The following is a 25,126-nucleotide window of genomic DNA, read 5'->3' on the forward strand; positions in this document are numbered from 1 at the left end:
ACCACTAACCCCAACTCTCCAAATCCTAAAACTGATCCTAAAACTGAACTGAGCACTGAAGTTATATGAGGAATTGAAATGTAGATTTGCCAACTGAATCGTAATTCTTGATCTTTGTCATAAACTGTAGTGCTACTTGTCTGTGCAGTGGACTGTGAAATTAGTAACGCAGTGTGCATTTTCAGTTTGTGCATAGTGCTGGACCCCTGCCAAAAAGAGGATATAGTAGAAATGGAAAAGATTCGGAAAGGCTAACAAGAGGGAACAACAATAAGAAATAATTTTGCTGCTTTGGAACAGCTTAGTAGACCAGGAACCTTCAGCCTGAAAAAGCGATGACTGAGGGGGAGATATGAAAGGAGCATTTTTACATTGATTTTAAGTCTATAGATAACTGAAATTAAATAGCTAGAAAAGAAATGCTGGGTAATTTATTCAATCTTCCAGCTGAGATTTATTTCTTATAAGACTAATCATAATGTATTTCCCAGATCAGTTTCAGTTAGGAGTGTTTTGTTGCTTCTCAGTGTCATATTAGAAACCATTCTGTTAATTCTATTTCTTTTGCTTAGATTGTCCCCTCTGTGTGTACTGAAAAAAATCCAGCACCCGTCCCTCTGCTGTCATAGGGCACAGTCATACATGGTGTCTATTCACTTAAGAGAGTTCAGAGGTAGCGCATCTTTCTGTGCTATATCCTTCTATATGTAGATGAGGCATAGTGAGATTCCTTAAGCATCTACCATTGATTTTTCAAAATACTTTCAATGAGTGATTTGAATTCCAATATGCAAATTGATTTCAATTTTTATTTCAGTTTCACTGGACTTTATGAATTTTACTAAGAACTTCTGTTTTTTTTAATTACAGCCACTTACGTCCCTCTATGCTACAACAGCTGTTGAGAAGGCTAGTTTTTGATGTGCCCCTACTCAATGAATACTGTAAAATGCCTCTCAAGGTAAATGCTTTACTTTCTGTACATGCATTCAGCGTAAAATTTACTTCACGATAATATGTCATCGTCATGTTTTTAAAAACAGAACAGGGCAGGGTGAAGCAATGTGAAATGACTTCTGATTTGAAAATAATGTTATTGTTTTATAAAGTCTTTCAAATGGAATATGATTATTAAAGGTTTTGTGAAATCTTGCCTAAAGCAAACAGTATATAGTAAGCTGATTATGAGAATTTGTTCAATGATCTGTTGACTTTTTCACTGCTTCAGCAAAAGAGTATTTGAAAGTATTAAATTAAATGTTAGCATTATCTTGATATTTCTTCTTCTCCTAGATGAACTACAATAACTCTTGGTAGGATGCATAGTCCAGGAATAAATTTTGCGTGAAGTCTACAGATAACAGGATACAGGGAACAGAATTCACCTCTTTTTTTTTTTTTTTTTTGAGCGATCTTTAACTGAAGTCTTCAGTTCCATCTTCTTGTTCTGTAAATAGAGAATTACAGTTGTGAAATTATAAATAACTTCTATTTAGAATTTTTGCAGTCAGGTTTGCTGACTGTTCCTGTTGAGATAAAACGGCCTGATCTTGGGTCTGCAGGTTTTTTTATGGCAGAATTGAAGTTCTGTCATACAGATTTACAGACATATTCTGGAGCATCAGTAGTTTTTGAGCAGAAGTGTGGCGAAAAGGGAGTGTTTGATTTGGTTTTTTTATTATTATTTTGCCTTCTTAAACAAAATTGCAGGAAAAATTAAAATGTCAAGATTCTAATCTGATGCTAAAAGAAATTTTACAATTTCCCATGGGACAGGAATTTTTAGTTCTAAAGAAGAAATCAGTAGAAGTTTGAAATGATGTGGAAAGTGCACCAATAATCATATATGCTAGCTCTTTAACTGGTATGTTACAGATTGTCTGTATAATAGTTCTTTCCATAGGTTTTTCCAGAGATGAGCAGGCGTGGCTGAAAGGGTGTACTGCAGGTGTCTTTTGCAATGTTTTGAATAATACTGAGGCCGTCAACTACAAATGACAGAAGCAAATTCAATCTGAATTAGTAAAACTTCTTACCAGAATCTATGATGTCCTGTTTTATACCCATTTCATAGGTTCTATTTTTATCCTGTAAGCTAATCTGTACTCAAATGGTGACAATCCTGAAATTTTGTAATTTTGCTGCTCGCGGCCATCACCGAGAATCCCACAGCAGCAGCTGGGGATAGTACAGGCTTTATACTTTCACAGCATGGGCTCCACTGCTCTCCCAAAAAGAAAAAGAAGACAAAAAGACCATTTTTATGATCCATTAGAAACGAAGAGACAGAAAGAAATAATAATACTCATGTAACTGTTTAAGCAGATACTGGCAATTCAGACTTCACTAACCCGTATGTTATTTTGTTAAATACCAATGTTTTACATGCATTTTTATTTTCTTGAAAATCTAGCTTCTGACAAATCACTATGAACAGTGCTGGAAATATTATTGTCTGCCTTCAGGAATGGGAAGCTATGGCATTGCAGCAGAAGAAGAATTACATTTAACTGAAAAACTTTTCTGGGGAATATTTGATTCCTTGTCTCATAAGGTAATGACTGTAATTCAGTATGGGATGACTATAAAAGCATTACAATGATAATTTGCCTTGCCAAGTGCAGGAAGTTCCTATTTTAACAATTCTTTCACCTAATATGGGAGATAAGTCAATGAATGCTTTTAATGAAGTAACTTTCTAATGAAAAATTGAATGCTGAATCTTGAAAGATTCTCTCCAAACTAATGAAATTTCAAATCTTGGTCTTGATATAGCCATATAGTCTTACAGTAGTAATGAGGCAGATTGCTTGCTGCACTAACAACTCAGTGTTGTCTCCTCTCCTATCTTAGTGCTACTAAACTTTTTAAAATACTTTTTACTGACGTAAAATTAATTTTAAGAAATGTATGTATATGCTTGTCAAATTGTTGGTGGATACACAGTAAATTTACATTGTCTGTTTTCAAACATACGCTTGTATTTTGTTAGTTTTCTGGTTATTGCCCAGCTTAAGAAATATGATGCAATATTCTTAGAATTAAATATTTTTCCATTTTCCTGTTCCAAAGTGTGATCTTGCGATTTTTTCACTTACTCATTTTTTCTCCGAGTAAGAAAAAGAAGTTACATTTCTGATAAGAGAAATGCCTTACAGAGTAAATACTTTTTGTACTTGATTGGGCTCAAAAATCAGGTTCTCACTATGGGTCAATAACAAATTTTTTCATTGCATCTCACTTAATTTATGTTCCAGTTCTAACCAACAGATTTAGATGATTGCTTCTCTAGGCATTCTGATTTATAGTATGGAAATGAACATGGTCTCTGCATAATTCTAAAATGGCTTTCTAAGTCTTATTTGTATTTGATTTTAGTGACATTTACCTCTCTCTTGCTGCTGTCACAAATGCAAAGAGTGTCAGGAGGGCCTGACACAACGAAATACTTCCAATTAGTGTGTCTTAGCTTTTTACAGATAAATGAAGATGATATGTTTCTGCCAATATTGGTGGCCCTCTATAATAGCATTTTAATTTTTCTGTAAATGGTTTTTAGTCCAATGAAAGGAGAGTTGTGTAAATGTGCTGAGCTACAGTATTCTCCATTGTTCGTTTTTGTACTGAGATATTTACAGGTTTGGTATTTGCATGGCTTCCAGATGTTTAGTGGCAGCAATTTACACTGTGACCTCACTTCTTCTGTTTGTGCCATACACACTAAAGAATGTTGCAATAAAACCAGAGGAAGTTAAAACCTCAAAATCTTAGGCATTCTGCTTCCTGTGATATAAACATACAATTTTATCAGCAAGTATTTTCAATGGACCTTGAAATTGTTCTTCAGCATTTTCTTGACACAAAGTGGTCATTTAGATTTATAGAAGCATATAGTCTTTCTATTTCTGATAACGAAGCAAGAGAAGTATTTTTGCAGTGTAGAATTTTTTTCCTATAAATGCTTGATTGGTGCCTGTGTCTTAACATCAAAAAGATGCCTCTGCTATCTGAGTAAAACTTTATTAAATAATTATAATAGCATCAAACTCTTATATGGTAGTGTTCATCAGTAGATCTTAAAGCCTTTTGAAGCTATATCATTATGCCCATTTTACATATGGGGAATCTGAAAGATAGAAAAGTGATAATTTTTTTCTTTTTTCCTAAGCATACTAAGAATGTTGTTTGAGAGCTGGAAGGAGAACCTTGGCCTACAGTGATCTGCTGATACTTCCTGTAACACGTTTCTTATAATCTAGGGTGTAACAATCGACCTTGAGTATGTTTCATGGCAAGTTACTAAGTATAGGTTCTTCAAATGTAATTCCACCTTAGATTTTTATATATCAAGTCCTTCTGTGTTCTCTCCAGAGGTAAACTGGACTATTTAGAAGAGCAAATGTGTTAGTTCGCCTCTTAGCAGGACAATTTTGAAAAATAATGAACTGACTTTGCTACAGTAAAACACAATTTCCTTTAACCAGCATGATATAAACTGAAATAGATTAGGGCAAAAGAGGGAGAAATTACAATGGCTTCTGCAGTTAAGATAGGAATTAATCATTTTAGAACTAAGACACTATTTTATAGATGATCGTACTTCTATAACTAGGCACACAACCCTTGACACTTCCTATGTAGTCCTTAATGGCCCAAAGAAAGCGTAAGAGTCATACTTGTGTGTACTTATACAAGTGTCAGCATACTCTTATGTTAATTTGAGTAGTCTTAAAAATGTATCAAGTTGGTATCAAGAAAAGTAGATGGCAATAGTTTTGCTCTATGCTTAATTTTTAAATGTGCTTTACTGTTTGTTTGAATCTTCTAATATTTGTATGTATGGCTGCTTGGATTTCACTAACACTGCATGTTTTTCTATTGGATTTTCCAACCAGTTCCTATCTCTCCTGCAGAAGTATGATCCAGAGCTCTTTCGAATGGCTCTGCCTTGTCTAAGTGCTATAGCTGGTGCCTTGCCCCCTGATTATTTAGATACACGAATTAGGTCAACTTTGGAAAAGCAGACTTCAGTGGATCCAGAAGGAAATTTTGATCCCAAACCTGTCAGCACAGCAAAGTGAGTCATATAAATCATAGTGATTTCCTTTCCTTAAATATTTTTATACTATTCCTTACTAACATTTTCTCCTCTGTAGGGATAGTTGGCTAGTGACTGACTTTTTAATGATATTAGTACCTTTCAGAAATAGTGTAGGGATTTTTGCTTCCTCCTGACAAATACCTCACTGCAACATATCCTGTTTACCAGATATAAAACATATTCTTCTCAGCACTGCACAGATGTTAAATATTTCCACATGATATCTGCAGAGCATGTAGTAAATGCTGTACTTATTATGTACCCTATTACATAGTAGTTCAAACTTTTGGGATATATACACCTGTAATACATTTGGTACTGTCATTATTTAGAGTGTGCTTATGACAAATGGTACAAGATCATCAAAATCTGGTACGTGATTCAGTTGGCCTATTGCCAAATCATCATGTGTGATGATTTAATAGAGACTTGGCCTTCCTAGTAATCTTGTGCTTTTAAAATATAGATTTCTGATACTTTTATATTCAAGAACTGAGGATCACTAGTTGATTCTTGCTATTAAATTCTTACCCCTCCATCATTATGCAATGTGAAACATCCATACTCATTTTATCCTGTATTAAGAATTACCAAGAAAAATATCTGTAGGTTATGGTGAAGCAGGTTTTTTTTCTTGTGATTTCACTTGCTTATAAGTGCAACTGTTATGTATTTGAAGGTTCCCTCTAAATGCCATTATAGCTTTGCTTTGTTTCGTGGCATTTCTTCTAAAGAAAACGGAATTGCAAAGCCAAATGTATTGCCTTCATCTGGAGGTGAACCATTTTGATTAGTGCTATATTATACTGACTTTTTTTTCATAAATCAGACTGCAGTAACTTACGATTGAATGACCATACTCCCCTTTGTTTACAGCCTTGTACTTCCTGAAAAGTTGGAGTATATTGTCAGCAAGTATGCTGAACATTCCCATGATAAATGGGCCTTTGATAAGGTAGGAATTATTTTAAGACTGGCAACTGTCAGAAAAGGACTAGTAAATAATACCTGGGGTGGATACTGACAGAAAAAATGGACAATTTAACTGATAGGCCCTTGTTCAGAGTGCGTTAATGCCTGCGTATTTCTTTAGGAATACGTGGAAGAAACCTTTTGCTCAAGAAAATGCATTGAAGTTTGTCACTTTTTCAAAGTGGTCAGAATTTATTAGGACAAAGATTTGAGGGGAATGAAAAAGGGGCACTTTGTTTGATATGGGTTTTGATTTTTTTTTTTTAAGTAAGAATATATAGATCTTAGTTTCATTTTGCCTGGTAATGATGTTTTTTGGCTGGGAGTCAGATACTCAATTTACTGCAGCAGCTCTGTGATCTAAGAGAGTACCTGGGAAGTCTAATGTCCTTTTTAATAGCTTTTCTTTCTTTCTTAGCTTTAAGAAGGCTGTTATGTATTGATTTCTTCTATAATTTTCCAAGTGTTCTGTCACTGTGTTATGTGTCTGTTTCATTACTTCAAAATAGCTGTAAGACAAGACAGTATATATTAAGTGATTTTTTTGTATCTTTTTGATGTTACAGTGAAACATTTAATAAAGGCCTTTTTAGAGTTACATTTTTCAAATAGATTTGAATGTTAATAAATATAACTTTTAGAGTTAAATTCGAGCAAAATTAAGTTTGATGGATTTGTTGCAGTTTTTGATAACTCTGTTGGAAGTGTTTGGATATGAGTGAGTCACTCATTCAACCCAAGTATGAATTTTAAACTTCTTTCATTCAAGGGAAAAAATAGAGGTGGGGTTAAGTAATTTATTATAACAATAACAAATTTATAGCAATTTTATAGAACAGTTATATAGAAGTAACAATTCTGTTGTTGTGTGGGGTTATTTATGCAAATTTTTTGAGAAAAGTATATCTATACAGGTATGTAAATATACACACATTAATCTCAAACCATAAATTTTAGTTAATATTGTTTGAGGTAAAGGATTCATTAAAGTTACGTTCTTTAGTGCTTGATCTGTTAACGTTACATTTTCTTATCTGTGTTGCTGACTTCAGCCTCCCAGAGAATAATGACACTTTTTTTACCTTAGCCAGTACCGTCCTAATGCAGGAGTCTCTTTGAATGGGGCCAATATATATTAGGCTCAGAACTCGTTGCATAAGACCTACTACTCATAGATGTAATCTAATCTGTTTGGGCCATGTTTTGCGCCGATATATCCACAGATGGATGCATGCTCTTTTAACAGAAATTTCTGTGGCACTGAGTAGCTATTGGAGTAGATTAGCAGTTCAAAATGCCAAACTAAACTGTCAATATGAAAAACTTATCTATGTTGTTCTCATCTTATTTCACTATTATTTTTTTTCAGACTAATAGTGGATGGAAATACGGTGTTTCACTGGATGAAAATATGAAGACTCACCCATTAATAAGACCTTTCAAAACTTTAACTGAAAAGGTAATAGAGGAAATTTCAGCTGCATTAATACAAAGTAGATTGATTTGTGTACTTAAAATCCATTTCAAATATATGCTATAAAAGGAAGAGAGACAAATTAGAATTCTTACACTTAAGAATAGCAACATCTATACGCTAAAGTGGTTGTTTAGTTAATCTTACACAGAGTCTCGTATAATTTGCTTCCATTAGGCAGTGTTTGTAGGCCTGGGCCAATTTGTATTCAAAGTATCAATAGCACAGGGTTTTCAGGCCTTCATGGATGAGGAATGACTGGCAGTAACTCCCGAGTTTTAGGTGAAAGTGTAATTTAACATATCTGAAGGCAATTTTGTCTTCAAAGATGGTAGAAAAATTTAAAGACAGCATAGGAGATGCTTCAGTTGAAAATGGGGAAAAACATATAAACTATTTCGAATGCATTTTTTATTTGAATTTCTTGACTAGGCATGAATGTCTTTGTGCTGGTTTTGGCTGGGATGGGGTTAACTTTCTTCATAGCAGCTAGTATGGGGCTGTGTTTTGGATTTGGGCTGGAAACAATGTTGATAAAGCAGGAATGTTTTAGTTACTGCTGAGCAGGGCTCACACAGCACCAAGGCCTTTTCTGCTCCTCACCCCACCCCACCAGTGAGTGGGCTGGGGGTGCACAAGAAGTTGGGAGGGGACACAGCCGGGACAGCTGACCCCAACTGACCAAAGGGATTTTCCATACCATATGACATCATGCTCAATATATAAAGCTGGGGGAGGAAGAAGGAAGGTGGGGACATTCGGAGTAATGGCGTTTGTCTTCCCGAGCAACCGCTACGCGTGATAGAGCCCTGCTTCCCTGCAGATAGCTGAACACCTGCCTGCCGACGGGAAGTGGTGAATGAATTCCTTCTTTTGCTTTGCTTCTCTGCACGGTGTTTTTTGCTCCACCTATTAAACTCTTTTTATCTCAGCCCACGAGTTTTCTCACTTTTACTCTTCTGGTTCTCTCCCCCACCCCACCTGGGGGGAGTGAGTGAGTGGCTGTGTGGTGCTTAGTTGCCAGCTGGGCTTAAACCACGACAGTCTTCTAGTTGTCAGAACAGTTACATATTTTTGCAATGATTCATTGGGTGACTCAAGTAAGTCAATTACATTTGTCCCTCTTTACCACACTTTTCCTTTTCAGAAAATGGAGATGACAAAAATTAATTAAGAGGGATTCAAAAGGTTTAATTTCCCAAGGTTTGTAAATTGCTTTGAAATCTTTGCAGAGGAGCTGAAGTATTGTTGGTTGCGTTGTTACTAAAGCAGTTCAAAAAGAATTTTCTGAATTGTCTCAGATTAGAACTTTTGAACCTAAAAATAGGTCTTTCCATAAAAACTGTCATGTTAAGTAACTGTTACAAAACTTCTTATTTATGGTAAGAACTGAAATACTTTTATTAGGTTGGTTTGAGAAATCTTAATATGACATACTCGGAATTTTCTTTGCCACAACTTTTCAGATTTTCTATAACACCTTTACTTTTCAAACGAGTGTTGGAATACAGGCTGTTCCCTAATTTTTTATTGATGGCTGTATTTATATGAAGAGGTGTACAGATCAGTAATGTTCTGTATCCATGAAAGGATATAGATATAGGAAGACTAAAAAGGCCTCATGTGCTGATGCGTTCAAATGTACATACTTGCCTAACTAATTTCATAGCACTTGTAGTGCCATCATTTTTTTATTATTTTGGGCTGGAGGAATGAATTAATAAGTTTCCATATACAAACTACATTATTGCTCCACAGCTCACTTGAGTGCTGTTCTTTTCTAATGCATATCCCAGCAATAAATGCCACTAAGAATAAAACCAAAAAATTTGTAAGTATTTTAAAGCTTCTTTCTCAGGTAGAAAAAACTCTATCGTGTCTTCAGATATAATACACAAATTTTATTTACTTTTGCGGCATGTGACAGTTTATAGAAGATCAGAATACTTTTGTTGAGTTTTTACTACTTGCTAAATACAGAGAAATTTTACATTCTTTTCTTTAAAGGAAAAGGAAATTTATCGTTGGCCTGCCAGAGAATCACTGAAAACCATGTTGGCCATGGGATGGAGCCTAGAAAGGACCAAGGAAGGAGGAGAAGTAATAATACATCAGCGTGAAAATGAAAAGCTCCGCAGCATATCTCAGTCTAGCCAGGTAAGGTGGAATTGCTTAAATTTAGAAAGCAAAAGACTTGTTTGTTAATTTACTTAGAAATTATATAAAGTCATGTTAATTTTATATTTTTTTTAATGAAAAGAAACTTTTAGTGTTAGAGTTCTGAGACTGGAAGTCACGTCACTATAATAAAAACTGTGCAGTAAAACTAAAAAGGGGAATCCAAAAAGACAACAACTTTTAAGACTATAAGGCTGTAAGAGACCATATCAATTCATTTTCTCAGACAACCTGAAGAGAGTTTTCATATAGTCATTCAAAGAATACATGGCAGAGTATTTAAAGCCTTTTATTTTGTAATAAGTAACTCTAGTAATTTTCTTTTTTGGTCAAATAGAAAAGCCTGAAATGGGCTTTTGTCAAGATTATAATTACAACTGACAAAGAAGATTGCGCATTTAATACTTTTTATTAAATATACAGGCAAAATTTGCAGGTGATTACATAGTACCTAGCATTTTGATGTGATATAGACTAATGAATTTGTAGTTTTTTGTAATAGCATGCTGAGACTGCTGTTCAATATGTCTGTGTCTTGGAGGGGGGAAAGCTGTTTAAAACTATGACAAGTGTGGGGGATTTTTATTGTACCCTTTGAGGTGAATTAAACACATATTTGTACTCAAATTTAGTGAGATTTAACGAGCAATGCATTGGTCAGAGTCTTACCGCCATAAGCAGTTCTGCAAGGAGTGTGCAACGATGTGTCACGAGCTGATTCCTTATATACGCTTGCACCAGCACTGATCCTTTGAGCATCAGCATCAGGCACTTTAGGCCTGTGTTGGGTTCATTCCCCAGCACCAGTTTTGTTTTGTAAAAGTGGTCCCTGAGCACTCTGTTACAAGGCAATACCTCAACATTTCTTATCACTTCAGCAAACTTCACTCCCTTACAGGGAGTTGTCCTGTCTCTGGCATCTCTGCTTCCAGCCAGCTGAACCTGTTCTGCAGTTGGGCCTTCTTGCCCAAGAAGATGCATGGTAAAGACATGATTGAGTAGAGGATTTGAGCACATGTTTAACTTCAGTACGTGGTTGAAATCACTGATTTTTATGTAACCTTTCACATTTAACATGTGCTTAATACGTTTCTTGCACTGGAGCTTTCACACTTTAAACATATAAAGACAGCATAAATATATCACACTCCTCTTTTTTCTTAGTCTATAAATTCCACAAGACAATAACCTATTTTAACTTTTTGTTGTGATGTCTTGTCTTTAGTATATGGTTCATTCAGGCTATTGCCACACTGTTCTGTCATGTTTTGAAGGCACATCTTGTGTACCTCATGATTGGTCTCCTCTCTCAGCCTGAAAAGTTCTTAGCAGCTTGCCATCTGTTGCGAATAGAGAGAGAGAAGTATCTGCAGCAACCTTCTTATTTCCACATCAGCAAATTTATTCTGTTAATCATCCTGTGTGTCTTCAGCACATTGCAGAACAAAAGGTGAACACAGTTTCTACAAGAAAGTTTAAAAATGTGAATGGTGTTACTCTAATCAGATCAACAACAGAGATGTTGTAGTTGAATATTTGATTCTTTTACCTGAAATACTTTTATCTGAAAATAATTCTCTTTTTTGCCCACAGGGAAATGGGTATAGCCCGGCACCACTTGATCTTTCTAATGTGGTGCTTTCTAGGGAGCTTCAGGTTTGTATTTGTGTTTTGCATATGTTGTGCTGAAAAGAATTGATAGATTTGTTTTTCTATTATTAATGAATTTAATTTTTTTAGGTATTATGAGTGTATTTGTGACTGTGGTTGTGATAACCTGTTGTAGAAAGATGCATGACATACTATTTACATATTTAAAGAAGGGATTTCTACTGTTTATCCCATTGGTGCTTCCTGAGTTCCTAGAAAAAGTTATCATGAAGTTAGGGAAGCATGTGATCTATGTGTATCCTGTGCCTGTGCTGACTTCAAAGAACAGCTGAATGTAGAAATGACACTTAACTGTGATGTTTCTTTACCCCAAGAGTGTCGAGTTTACTCAAGACTGTAAAATTATGTAGAATTACAGAATTTTTATTTGTCATCTTTTAATTTTGCATCTTGTTTTTTCTGGTGGTAATGTAGGGAATGGTTGAGGTAATGGCAGAAAACTACCATAATATATGGGCCAAAAAGAAGAAAATGGAGTTGGAAAGCAAAGGTAAGCCAGAATCCTGTGAACCACACAAAAAAGACAAGGAAAATGAGGGAGAAGAAACAGTCTGAAAGAAGACAGTGTAAGACAATCAAAATTGAGTATTTGCTTTCTGTACTTGAAGCAAAATAAATCTTACAGTAGAAAAACTTACCGTTCTTTCAACTTACTAAAGGTGGAGGTAGTCATCCTTTATTGGTACCTTATGACACATTGACAGCCAAGGAGAAATCACGGGACCGTGAAAAGGCACAAGAGCTGTTTAAATTCCTTCAAGTCAATGGTATAATCATATCTCGGTAAGTTGCACATTTTTTTTGAGATAATTGCTTACATTCAGTGCGCAAACCATTATGATTGTCCTTATCTCAATGCAGTCTGTTAGTTATTAACATAATTACCATTTGGCATATCTTCTGTAAATCAGAGTCCTTGTTATTTTTATGTTTAGACAGACCCTTCTGAAATAGTGTAGACAGGTAGCACTTCTAGTAAGTATGTGATCATAGTAAATACAAAATTCAACAGTAGTGTAATTAAAGAAGCAGATGATTCAAAACTTCTAAATTAGCAGCCAGCAGTGTCAGTAAGGATCATGGGAAAATAAATCTGAGGTCTGATTATGAAACATATCTATTTAAAAGTGCTTTTTAATCCAGTTTTTAAGAAAAATGTTGGTTTGAGTTCTGTGAAGCAGTAAGACAAAGAGGCTATTTTGTGGGCATTTCATCCTTAACTTCTGCTCAAGCAGAAGAGCAGACTTCATTAGTTGTACTCTAACTTGAATTGCTGTGTCTGGAAATAAGCTGGCCTGTGGTGACTTACACTGTCAGTGAAATTAAAATAACTTTATTATACTGTGGTTTTGGTTTTATATGATGGAATTGTGAGTTACTGTACTATTAACTATCATCTTTTATTGCATGTAAAACACCTGAGCACATAGGAAGCTGCAATTTTGCTGGCATTAAGCATTTTTGTAAACGAAACTGTATTGATGAACAAATTTTTCTGTACGTGCATAGAGTCAGATCTTACTTGTTTTCATTTATTTCTTCTTTTCAAGTCTGTGTCTCTAGTGAAAGTATACACTCATAAATTTATGCAAATTGATTATTAGTATCTGCAAAAGGTAACTTTGTTGGCTTCAACAATTAATAACATTTCTTAAGATACTAGAACACAGCTCTAAATATACATTTCCGCATCACTGAAGAGAAAAATTCCCTCCTGCCACATATGTAGGCTCTCAGCCTGAAATCAAAACGTAGGTATGCCACCAAACATTTTTATATCCTCCATAATTGCTTTAGAGCCATTGAATAAAAAAAGCAGGTTTAGTTCCTGCAAATGAATGGTCCTTTGAAACACCAATGGAATTGCTCGGATATTAGTTTTAATATCTCTTTGCAGCTGCATCTGTTTGGGTTATAAAGACAATGTTTCTGGTGTTAACTAATGGGACAAGTCAACTTGATAAAGCCGGTTCAAACTGTTTATGGGGTATGGGCAAAGAGTTTGCAGTAATTGTCTATATCAGGGTGAATCAAGATTATTCTTTTCTCAGTGTTTTCTTCAGATGAGTATGTGCATATTTTAAGTATATACAAAATCTTTTGAAGTACTGATTGCAGTTCTCCCCTTTCTGGAATGTCATTCTTAAAAACATTGGACTAATCATTAAAACATGGAAATGCTTTATAATTGGAAACATATAGGCAGCACAGTGCTTGTACTTTACATATACCATCTGCCTCTGTTTGGATTTTTACTCCTCTTTCTTTGTTGAGAAGACTTTTGAAGCACTTTTGGGTGTTTATGACATACAGATAAATCTCTCGGGCCTTACTCAAGTATATGCTAGAAACAACATGGTGTTTTGTTAGGCATCTTTAAACCTCTACAAGTTCTTTTGATGTCATCTTTGTTACTTAACAGAACTACCAATGTCTTTCAATATTTAGGAAAGTACATGTAATCTCTTAGCAACCATGACTTACTATAAACACAAAACCTGAAAATTTATAGTGATCTCACTGAAAATACAGATAAATACTTAGTTGCATTATGCTCTGTGAGAGTGAAGCAGCAGGAGATGCCTGTCAACCATACATAGCTGTTTATACATACCAAATCATTTGATTACACATGTGGTATCAATTAATAGGAGGTCATAAAAGTATATAAACTAGGACTCTTCAAATAGATTTTTTTTTTTTTAAAATGAAACTGTAAGATGAAAGGTTAGAGTCCTTTTATGTTTATGTGTAAAATGGGATTGAAGTGTATTCCTTGGTTACCTGGTTCTGTGCCCCCAGACTATAACCGTTCCTGTCCTCTTACCCACGTTCTGACATAGTCAAGAACATACACTTTAGTATTAGAGGTTTTTGTTGTTAAAATCTATGCTGCATCAGCCTTCTCCCACAGAATTACTTTTTTCCTTGGATTCACAGCTGTTTTTCAACTCTTAGTCTAATCTTCCATTTATTCTCCCTAATTTACTCCTACACCAGTGCTAAGGAATCTCAGGACAAATGATCATTTCGTCCATACCATAACAGTGAGTCCAGCAACTTTCCTGCTTTCTTGTTCCTTTCTTGCTTTTGCCCCAGTGCCACAAACTACCAGTTCCTCACTTCTTCCTACTTCTCACATACTGTTAAACCCCTCTGTAGTCTCTGCATCTCTTTTAGCCAGGTCGTTTTCTTTAATTGGTAAACGGAGAGTCTTCCTATCTACTACTATTTGAAGAGTCTGTACAGAAGCAAATGAAGTAGCCATTATGGCTAACCAGAGGTTTCCCTTAATGTTACTCAGTTACTTCCTCACTTGGCAAGCCAGTTAGATGTCCTGGGTGTAGGCCACCATCTATCAACTGAAAATCTCAAGTACAGTTTAGTTGTCTTAATGTTGGAATAAAGAGACTACGAAGAAGTTGCAAGCTAAACTAATGTACAAGAAAACCTCAAGGAAATGCAGAAGAAAGAATTAATGTCTTGTAAAAACAAGTATGTCTGAAAACAGAATAAATTAAAAATCTGTAGTTATATGACTTCAAAAAGAAAAAGAGAAAAATCCCTGTTCATGTCCTGGATGACAAGACAGAATGCATCCTTAGCAATTTTGTGGAATGAACCCTTAGCAATAGATTGGAGAGTTTGACTGTCTTTCAGAGGGAACTTTGATGGGCTGGAGAAATGGGCTGAACTCTTGTGAGGTTGACCAAAGGTAAATGCAAAGTCCTATACATGGGATGGAATAACCCCAGGATACAGAAATTAAGCCTGACAGCATCTGTGCAGAAAAGCACTTTGAATTCTGCAAGTTGAATGTGAATCAGGAGTGTGTCTTGGTGATGATGAAGGCTGACTGCATACTAGGCTGTAAGTGTAGTCTGCAGGTATATATCAGGAGTATGTTGTCCAGCTTAGCACTCACCAGTGCTAAGCAAGACATTGACAAAAGAGTTAATCAAGTGGAAGGCTACCAAGATGCTTCAGGGATTGGCATGCATGTCATGCCAGGAGAGGCTCTAAGGAGAGGCTAGATTTTTTTCAGTATTAAAACAGAACGCTACAACAGGATTTTACCACTGTCTTCAACTACTTAATGCAAGGTTATAGAGAGGATGAGGTCAAACACTATCTCATCAAAAGCAACAAGTTGTTACCAGGGAAATTCCAGTTAGATATATGAAAATATTTCACCCTTATTTTTTCACAGTGAGGGTGGTCAAACATTATAGTAGGCTTTCCAGAGTCATTATGAGATTTCAGTCCTTGAAGATACTCAGTACATTATTGGACAAGGTTCTGAGTAACCTGATCTAACTTTGAATTTGGCTTTGCTTTGAGATGGGACTTGGATCAGATGACTTTGAGAGGTTCATTCCAACCTAAATTTTTCTGTGATCCTAAAGAATTTTAGAATTTCAGTGAGGTAGGTTTCATTTGTAGCTAAAATAAAATTAATATTTTATATCTAGACACAGCCAACCACACATGTTTTTATTCCTCTTTAATATCTTGCGTGCACCAGTCATGATTTAGGTCATGAATTTATCTCAAAGAATAAATAATACATGCCCCTCTAGAAAGTATCGCATACTGTTGAAATTTTTCATATACTTTGAAGAGTATAGTAGTTTGTTACATGCATTTAGGTTTTCATTCAGTAGCTTAAGTCATTTTGACTTCAGTCTTTCATAAAATTCAAGGACAAAAATGAAATTTAATAGTGAATAAGGAAATGAAGTGTAGTACTTAAACTGATTTTGTAAAGCTGTGATTGCTGACTTCCTAAACATTTGGCACTTTAATCTGCCAACAGTAGAAATTGAGTGGCCAATGCATTGCTTTGTTAGACTCAAATGTACCATGGCTTCATTTGTGCAATAAGATAGCTCTCTGAAGTTCTTATCCTAAACCCCATATATTTTGGATACTTTAATCCAAAGCTATTATACCTCTTAGAGAAACACGAACTGATTTTAACATTTCTTGCTATACATCAGTATATGTATAGCTTGTTATCAACTTGCTATGTAGTTGATAACTAGGAGTTGCTATGGAAGGTCATTTTCTCCTTCTTATGAAAATTTACCATAATTAAAAGATAGTAAGGAATGGAATGCTTCATAGTACTGTCTTTATTTGTACTACTGTCATCATCAATGCTATTTATCTTAATGCTTTCTAAAACAGGGGTCTGAATGACATGGAGTTGGATGCTTCATCCATGGAAAAGAGGTTTGCCTTTAAGTTTCTGAAGAAAATTTTAAAATATGTTGATTCTGCTCAAGAGTTTATTGCTCATTTGGGTAAGCTGCAGATTTTATTTTGAAAATAATGAAATTTTTTAATATTTAAATATTTTGATTGATAAATTTAAATTTGTAGCAACCACTATTTTTATTGCATTTAAGAAACTTAAATTCTGTCTTTTAATTTGCAGATTGAATTCTTGGACATCTGTAACTAGCTAAACTGTTTCTGCTGGTTTATTTGTATTTCAGCAAAACTAAGTTTGCAAGGCTATATCAAAGAGCTATTGTGTTATTTATTGTTAGACAACTTCTTATTCGTGTCTGCCTTGATTGTATCCTTGCAGAAGCCATTGTAACCAGTGGAAAAACTGAAAAATCTCCACATGACCAAGAAATAAAATTCTTTGCCAAAGTGAGTGATTTAGTATTTCAACTAATGTACATATACATTCCATTATACAGAACATGGAAATTTGTAATGTTAGACTGCTTTTCAGGTAATAGAAATGTATCTTTCCCATTTTTTTTCATGGTAAGTAATCAATTAAATGTTGTTAACAGATATTTCAAAATATCTTCAGAAATATTTCAATATATTTGCTGGATTCAAAAATTTCAAAATATTTCAATATATCTGCTTCTACATGAGAAGGAACATAGAAATTAAAAGGCAGCTTATTTACTACATGAAATTAAATACTCTCACTGAACACATAAATTATTTCTGGAAATTTTTGCCTCAGTATATCACTAAAGTGCATAGTATCATTCAATTAATAGGAAGAAGTATTCCTATGCATAGTAATTTCATACACATTTGTCTACCTAATAAGAAAAATGTTGTCAATAATCAAATTTGAAGTAAGGTGCATTTAGGATTTAGTTTAGGATCTTAAAAAAAAAGCACTCTCCTTTTATATCTGTACTGGACAGTTATGTAAATAGTGGAGAGGAAAGGTCCTCTTAGTTCAGTGATAAATATCACTGTTGAATGTGAGAAAAGTAAGCCTGCAATATTAGATCCAAAACAGATTTGTATAACTCCGTTTCTTATTTATGTAACTTTTAAGTAAAATTTTAAGACTTAAGGTTTTAATTTACATGACTTTGTGTGTGAAATGAGAAAATACAACTGTTACAGAACTTCTAAAATTCTTTGAATGAACTTTGACCAATCAGAGCATTGTTGCTACATTTACCATTGTGCTCTGTGAAAAATACATTTTGTATCTGTATTTCTTAGGTTCTTTTACCATTAGTTGATCAGTACTTTACAAATCACTGCCTCTACTTCCTGTCTTCTCCAACAAAAACACTCAGTAGCAGCGGATATGCATCAAATAAGGAAAAGGAAATGGTAGCAAGGTAAGTAGAAAATTAAGATATACACAGGAGGGTTCTGTGTAGATAACTAAAGGTATCTTCTTAGATTAAAGAGAAAGATAGTTCAAAAGCTGTTTCCTTAGACAGAAAGTGAATAGTTTATTCTTTATCAGAATGGCAGTGAGTGAATAGAATTCCTCATTTTAGTATTCTTCAATATATAATAAAAGAATTAAGTATATATACTAATTATATATATTACAATATATAATTGTGGATGATAACATCAAAAACATTAATAAATGATTCTGTGAGCAATGGAACTAATAAAACTTAGTTTCTGATGGGTTTGTGTTTCATTGTTGCTGGCAGTTTCTGGTTGAAGCTTATCCCACTGTTGGGTCATTAAATGGTCTTACATTTAAATTTTCAGATATCAAAAAAAGTGAAAATGCCATGATGCAGCTTTTTAGGGGTAATTATGTATTCTCCCTTCTCTACAAAATTACTTCTGCCCCTGCACAAAAATTGCTGGAATTTAATAATTTTTGGATGTCTGTACTGTTTCATATTTGGTTGGAATCAGCCATTTGACTCAAAGTTATTCTAGAAAACGCAATTAAAAAGAGACAGTTGCCTTTTAATTTATAATGTGTTGCCTTTACAAAAATCTGAATTTCATTTTTCTGCAATTAACATTTAAAAATTAATATTTAATTTGGTTTTCACTATTACTGTCATCTAATATTTTTATTGCCAATCTTTTTCTCCCCTTAAAGGTGTGCTGCTAGTTATTTTCTTTGGGAAATTTTGTAGCATAATCTTTCAAACTGTATTTTACTCTCATGCTTTCTTACTTTAACTGTCCGTTTCTCAAATTTCTTTTGCTTTCCCTCACTATGTTGACCAGAGTTGACTACTTTTTCTAACGGAAGAGTAGATATAAAATTTGAAAGTAAAGGTTACTTACTTATGGATACATAAGATCAGCCTAGCACTGAACTTCCAAGATTCCATTCTTCAATTTATCTTCCAACCTATTTTTGCATTTATCTGAATTATTTTTACCCTTTTGTTTCCATCTTCTAGGTGCGTGGTATTCTTTACATAGCTGTTGCCTGTAAGAGTGACTGTTAAGTCCCTAAGATTCTGCTTTACTGAGCTTTCAGATATATTATATACAAATGTGCAAGATAGTCCTGCAGTAGCTGGGGAAGTCAGCTCAAGTTCAGGAGGATGGAAGTTTCATTTCATTTCAATTTCATGCTTCCTATCTGAATACTCCTGTTACTTCCCTAAAGTCAGTCAGGTCAGCTTAATAAAGCTAGAAAGATGCTTACTAGGGTTGTACAAAATGCCTTTACAAAGGCACATGAAGGAAGTTAGATGTCTAGCCTGCATATCTGCTATTATAAATTCAGAAATCTTGTAATTCTTTGTCCATTCTTCATTGAGAAAAGTGATTATCAGGTTTTTTCATCTTATAGGAAGTATAGTATTTCCTTGCTATTGTGAAGATAACAATGACAATCTGTTGTTAGTAAGAGACCATACCAATTCCTAAGGTATATTTGCTTCATTTTTTTATGTCCTAATTCCATTTGTAAAGTATAGCACAAATGATAAACAAGTCTGCCTAGCTGTCTTTGTTCTTAGAAGTTAAAGTAGTCCCTTTAATCTTTAAAGAGTTGGTGATTTTTTCTTTCTCTTAATGATCCTATTATTTTGACAGATAGGTTAGATATGCAAGTTTCTGACATACTTGCTGGAAGCTCTTCTAGTGTGTATATATATCAGGATTCATCTTATCATCAGCTAAACACAGATTTATTTATTTACAAAGGGTATCTTTGCAAATTGTTTTAAATAGTATGAAGATTTATAATGTTCATTTCCTGCAGAATGCCAAGTTAAAACACTAAAATGTTACTCAGTTTTTCTTCTTCTCACAAAAAAAATTTCTTAGAAGTAATAGCCATAAAGAATGACTCAACCACATAATATGCAATTGTTGGAAACCACTGTAATCAAAAGAAGGTTTCACATTTCAAGTTATCTCTGAAGTTGTGAAGCTTAGAAAACGAGAGAATCCAGAAGCTTCAAAAAGTTATTCTGCTTAATGCAGTTATTTGACTGACTGTTATCATCATGTATGATTCAAAATACACTTTCCAGGAGCTATGTTGTGTTTTCTCTTTCCTATTCCTACTACACTTTACCTCATATTCTAAATAAATCTTTAATCTTTGTCTTGTCTTGTCTTGCTCTTTCTGTTCTCTTCTACTTTAGCCTGTTCTGCAAACTAGCTGCTCTTGTTAGACATAGGATCTCACTTTTTGGTAAGTTGTTAAGAAAGATCTCGAGAAAGTTAAAAAGATAAAGAATGTATAACCATTGCTTCTGTCTTACCTGAAGCTTTTCACAAGCTATAGGCAAAATTCTATAAAATTATGCATAACCTTCCAGTACAATTAGTGAGTGCATTGAACATGGCTCTGTAGCTAAAAGTTAATAGAATACATAGTGTTGCAGCAGGAAGAAAGAGCAGCTTCTAGGATTTTCAGACTCCTTTAAAAAATCTCATGTCTTTGCGGTTACTTTTAGCTTTTCAAAAGTCATCTTACACTAATTGTTTTGATTTCTGTCATCCACCTGTTGAATCCAACAGATTAATTTCTCAATAGGCTAGGGGGATGTAGGGAAAAATAACACACCTTTTTCAAATGTATTGGTAAGAAAATTGTAAAAGAAATGTATGTACTACAAGATAGCAAGTTCAGAATGTTGCAGGGTCAAGGATGAAAATGAGCCATAAGTAGACACTAGTTATTCTTTTTAATTCTTGTATGGAAATGGACTTAAGAAATTGAAAGTTAGTTCTAGAACCAGACCTAACTGTCCCTCCAGTGGCCTAAGGTGGGAGGCTTATGTCATGTCTCGTTTAACCTGTGCATCTCTAATAATGACATTTTGGATCATTAGATTATCCTACATTTTCTATGCTATTGCACTCTCATAGTATCTCTTTCTAACCAGGTAGTGATTCTGCTACAATGGTGAACTGCCTGCACATCTTAGCACAGTCTCTTGACACACGGTAAGTTTGCAACATTTGTACCAACTACAAACTATGTAGGTGTCACGGAGCTTTTCAGGAGCAGTTAGATTGCTTCTGTATTTTTTTATTCCTTATTTGTAACTATTGATATCAGCAGTATCAATAGTATCTATACAACTACTACAACTACTATCTATACAACTACTAAATATCAATGCAAAGTTAATATTTTTCCCTTATTATTTTTCAGAACTGTTATGAAATCAGGATCTGAGCTTGTTAAAGCTGGATTGCGTGCCTTTTTTGAAAATGCAGCTGAAGACCTGGAAAAAACTTCAGAAAATCTTAAATTAGGAAAATTTACCCATTCACGAACACAAATCAAGGGTGTTTCACAGAATATCAATTATACTACGGTAGCATTGTTACCGATCTTGACATCAATTTTTGAACATATTTCACAATATCAATTTGGAATTGATTTACTTTGTAAGTCTCTCATTTAATTTTTGAAGTTCATTGTGTTATAATAATACGAATGTTTTTAGTAATGATTGCATGAATTCAAAAGATGAAATTCTGTTTTCACACGTTTCCAGCATTAAATCTGAAATCAGCTGCATAGCTGCATCACCTTATTTCTATTGCATGTTTAAAAATAATACTCAGTAAGTTTCAAGTTAATTATGTGCAATATTTCTCCAAACATTGAGAGAGATAAATTAAAATTTCCCTTTAAGTGCTCTCTTACCAACTATGTGGATGAAATTAGTTTCCTATAGAAAATTAAATTATGCTTATTTTTGTTACATATTTTTACTTCACTAGATTAAAGGAAGCAACTCATTATTAATTCCTTGTGGTTTTTTCCTTAAATTTGAAAACCACTTCAGTTCTTTAAATTTTCCTTATTTTTAGCATCATGTAGTTTAAAATTACTGAAGTACCTCCTTGAGATTCAGCAATATGCTGTTCCAAAATTTTGTATGTATTTGTGTGATCACAGTTCCAAAGCAGAAGACAATTAAAAGATCGATAGCCATGAAAAGACTTTCTTTAAAAAGGTAGGGAGCCTTTAGATCATGTTCCTAGAGGTTAGGCACACAGACTGATGTGGTTTAGCTTAAAACTGTACTCTGCAAGTGTGATAACCTGCAATATCTTATTAGTAACTATCTGCTAGCATCTTGGAATGTCTGATGATCTGTTAGGTTTTGGAATTAATGTAGATGACAGACCAGGTGTCAGAGGAATTGAAGGTAAATAACACATGTGTGGAGTATTGACAGCCTAGAACATTCAGTGATACATACGCTAAAAGTTTTAGACACCGTCTATCAGATTGCATAAAACAGATGTGTTTAATAATTGGAATAGTTGAATAAATACTGATAATCTATTTATTTTCCTCTAGTGGGGGATGTACAAGTTTCATGTTACAGAATTCTCTGTAGCCTCTATTCCCTTGGGACTGGGAAGAACATCTATGTTGAAAGGTATTGAGTGAAAAACTCAGCATGTAAAATTTTCTCTTCTTTAGGAGTATATTGTTTAGGTAGTAAAGCAGTTTGAATGAAAGGTGAATCTGAAACAGTGTGAGCATGTTTAAAATACACTTTAGCTGGAATGTAGTTGCCTGTATCTTAGAGTTCAATTCTACACACAGAAAACCCAAACCAACCCAAAAGCAAACAACTCATTCTACATATGGCAGTGTATCTGCAGGGAGTTTATTTTTCCCATAGGGAAAGCTAAATTTTTCCATGGGTTGCCATTAAGGTTCCCAAAGTTTGGCTACTGCATGTTGCTGTATAAGTAGGCTGAGTAGTAAGTAGGCTGCATCTGTTTCACATCTAAGTCTATACAGAGTTCTTAAAAGAGTTGTCCTGAGCATAAAATCCTGAGCATATCTAGAGCATTCTGGCAGCCTTTAACTCTACAAAGGAAACCACTTTACCAGTTACTTGCATTTTAAAAAGAGTAAGGTCTACAATTCCTTTAAGCATCTAGTTGCTATGATATGTTCCAACCCCTGGATTTTAGATCCTCTTCCATTAAGAGGCTCAAACCCATATCTGCTACTTCAGAAAACAGAACCCTAATTGTTGGTCTGTCTATCAAAAGACAGGAGCTGAGGTAATCATAACTCTTCTTTATGCTTCTGAAGGCTTTAGATTAGGCACTTTTCATGATCTTTTTTATAATGAAAAATTTAAGATCCATGGGGCCTGAGAGAGAGACTAAACTGGAGGAAATACAACTCTGTAGTCTGGTTAGGAGAGGCTTTGCCTAGTATGAGGAATGCTGGTCTCCACATCCTTCCTTCCAGAATTTATTCAGTAATTCTTTCATGCAAAATGCAAGAGCAGTCTGGTGGGCAGACTTTTTCCTCCCACTCTGCACGCATGTACGTGTGTGCACAAGCTCATTCTTGTGTATGTCCACATTCAGTCGTTTTTATGTCCGTCACTAAATTACAAAGCTATACTCTTTCGTTCTTCTCTTTCTGGGCTTGAAAATCTTAAATACTCTGACACAGATCTGATAGGCAAAATAGGAAGTGCCTTACCCCTACTCTAACTAGCAGTCAGGGTCTTCTCACAGGAAATAAAAGGTGATTGTGTTTGAGTTGCCTTTTGATGAGAAGAGCTCACAGCACAGGCCTCCGCTTGATTGGCCAGAGCTATAAGCATGGGACAGTTCCATTAAAAGTTGACGTTAGCAGCATCACCTTTTCCTGCTGCAGTTGTCTTCTTAGAAGGGAAGAATGATCAGATCAGATATATCCGAGGTAATTAATTAGTCTTCTAAGGCTGTGTGAGAGGTTTCCAACTGTGGATTTTATTTAGTTTGGTTTTCGCTAGACTCACTCACGCTCATAAATTAAGGCTGTAGGCAGACATCAGTGTCTAGGTGGGAGGTAGGATTTCAAACACACTGCTCAATATTTCAGCAAAACTTAGTGAATGAATGAGCAGACTTGAGCAGTTATTCAAGTTAAACAATGCTCAGATTTAGGATCAAAGTTCCGGTTTTTTCCTACTGAATTTTGGCAGGGACATTAAGAAGTTTTACCTTCCATTGCAGGATGAGTCATAGTTCACTTTTCATAGGTGACTATCCCTTTCATGGCTGAAATAGTTCAGCTGATTCTACAAGTCTCGTGGCTGCTGGGGCTGAGGACTAATACTAAGTTGTACTGCTTCTGCTGCCTTGTTGTGACAAACTTCCATTGTCAAGGGTTTTATCTTTTGTACAAAGAGTGTTTAGCTTGTTTAGTATGTTGCAGATGTTTCTGATTTCTCTGTGGACCTTTCTTCTCTAAATGTCCCTGTGGTTCATAAATGTTGAGGACTGGATGCAAAATGCAGTAGTCCTTGGCTACTTTGAGCCCTAATGCTCTACTGGTGAGTTTAGTATTACCGCTATAGGCATTCTGACTATGAATTCTATACCCAGGTACCCATTTCTTTTCATTCACTGCATCAAAAATTTAGGTCCTAAATTTGGGGTTGAAAACTCCATTTTCATACCCAGTACCCAAAGATTGTATGTCCCTTTATGGTGTCTTGATTTTTTCCTGATTAATTTATAGAAACACATTTCCAAAGGATTTTTAGCACAAATATGAAATATGTGTATCAGTAATAAGAAATACAAACTTCTGCATAAGTTAAGAAATTATAGCACTTTTTTAATGTATGTAGTTAAATATGAAAAAATTAACTGCTGTAATCAGTCATACATACATATCCAGATTGTTCAGTTTAAGAGTTCGATTTGACCTATTTGAGGCTTCTCAAAATGAAGACTGCCAAAGATGCAAGAAAATCTGTTATAACAATGGTGTAATAGGAAATGCTTCTTCATGACTACCATCAGTTGGTGGCCTTTTATCTTGCTTTGGTTTTTCAAAGTCTAGATTGATTTGATTACATTTCAAGTGTTTTCCACTTCCTCCAAGACTTGCACATCAGCCCCTGACAGTTCTTCTTCGTTCTTTGGCGCGAATGTTTCCAGTTAGTTGTCTTCCTAACATATTTTGTCTAAAGGGTTAATTTGGCTTTTCTTTAAGTGCCTTTTACTCTGTTAATTCT

The 25,126-nt window shown here is 34.7% G+C and overlaps 1 protein-coding gene across 1 annotated transcript in view; it reads left to right on the forward strand.

The window, feature by feature from the left end:
• Positions 1-25,126, forward strand: part of RYR3 (ryanodine receptor 3) — a 239,895-nt gene that overhangs the window by 156,600 nt on the left and 58,169 nt on the right. Inside the window, exons 50-65 of the mRNA XM_059819553.1 lie at positions 871-961; positions 2,414-2,554; positions 4,896-5,077; positions 5,978-6,056; positions 7,443-7,532; positions 9,555-9,704; positions 11,319-11,381; positions 11,811-11,886; positions 12,056-12,179; positions 16,587-16,702; positions 16,993-17,060; positions 17,892-18,013; positions 20,261-20,310; positions 21,008-21,068; positions 21,280-21,518; positions 22,444-22,525. Of these exons, the coding sequence (XP_059675536.1) occupies positions 871-961; positions 2,414-2,554; positions 4,896-5,077; positions 5,978-6,056; positions 7,443-7,532; positions 9,555-9,704; positions 11,319-11,381; positions 11,811-11,886; positions 12,056-12,179; positions 16,587-16,702; positions 16,993-17,060; positions 17,892-18,013; positions 20,261-20,310; positions 21,008-21,068; positions 21,280-21,518; positions 22,444-22,525 (1,734 nt within the window). The remainder of the gene's footprint in view (positions 1-870; positions 962-2,413; positions 2,555-4,895; positions 5,078-5,977; positions 6,057-7,442; positions 7,533-9,554; positions 9,705-11,318; positions 11,382-11,810; positions 11,887-12,055; positions 12,180-16,586; positions 16,703-16,992; positions 17,061-17,891; positions 18,014-20,260; positions 20,311-21,007; positions 21,069-21,279; positions 21,519-22,443; positions 22,526-25,126) is intronic.

Source organism: Gavia stellata, chromosome 7 (assembly GCF_030936135.1).
Source record: "Gavia stellata isolate bGavSte3 chromosome 7, bGavSte3.hap2, whole genome shotgun sequence".
NCBI lineage: Eukaryota > Metazoa > Chordata > Aves > Gaviiformes > Gaviidae > Gavia > Gavia stellata.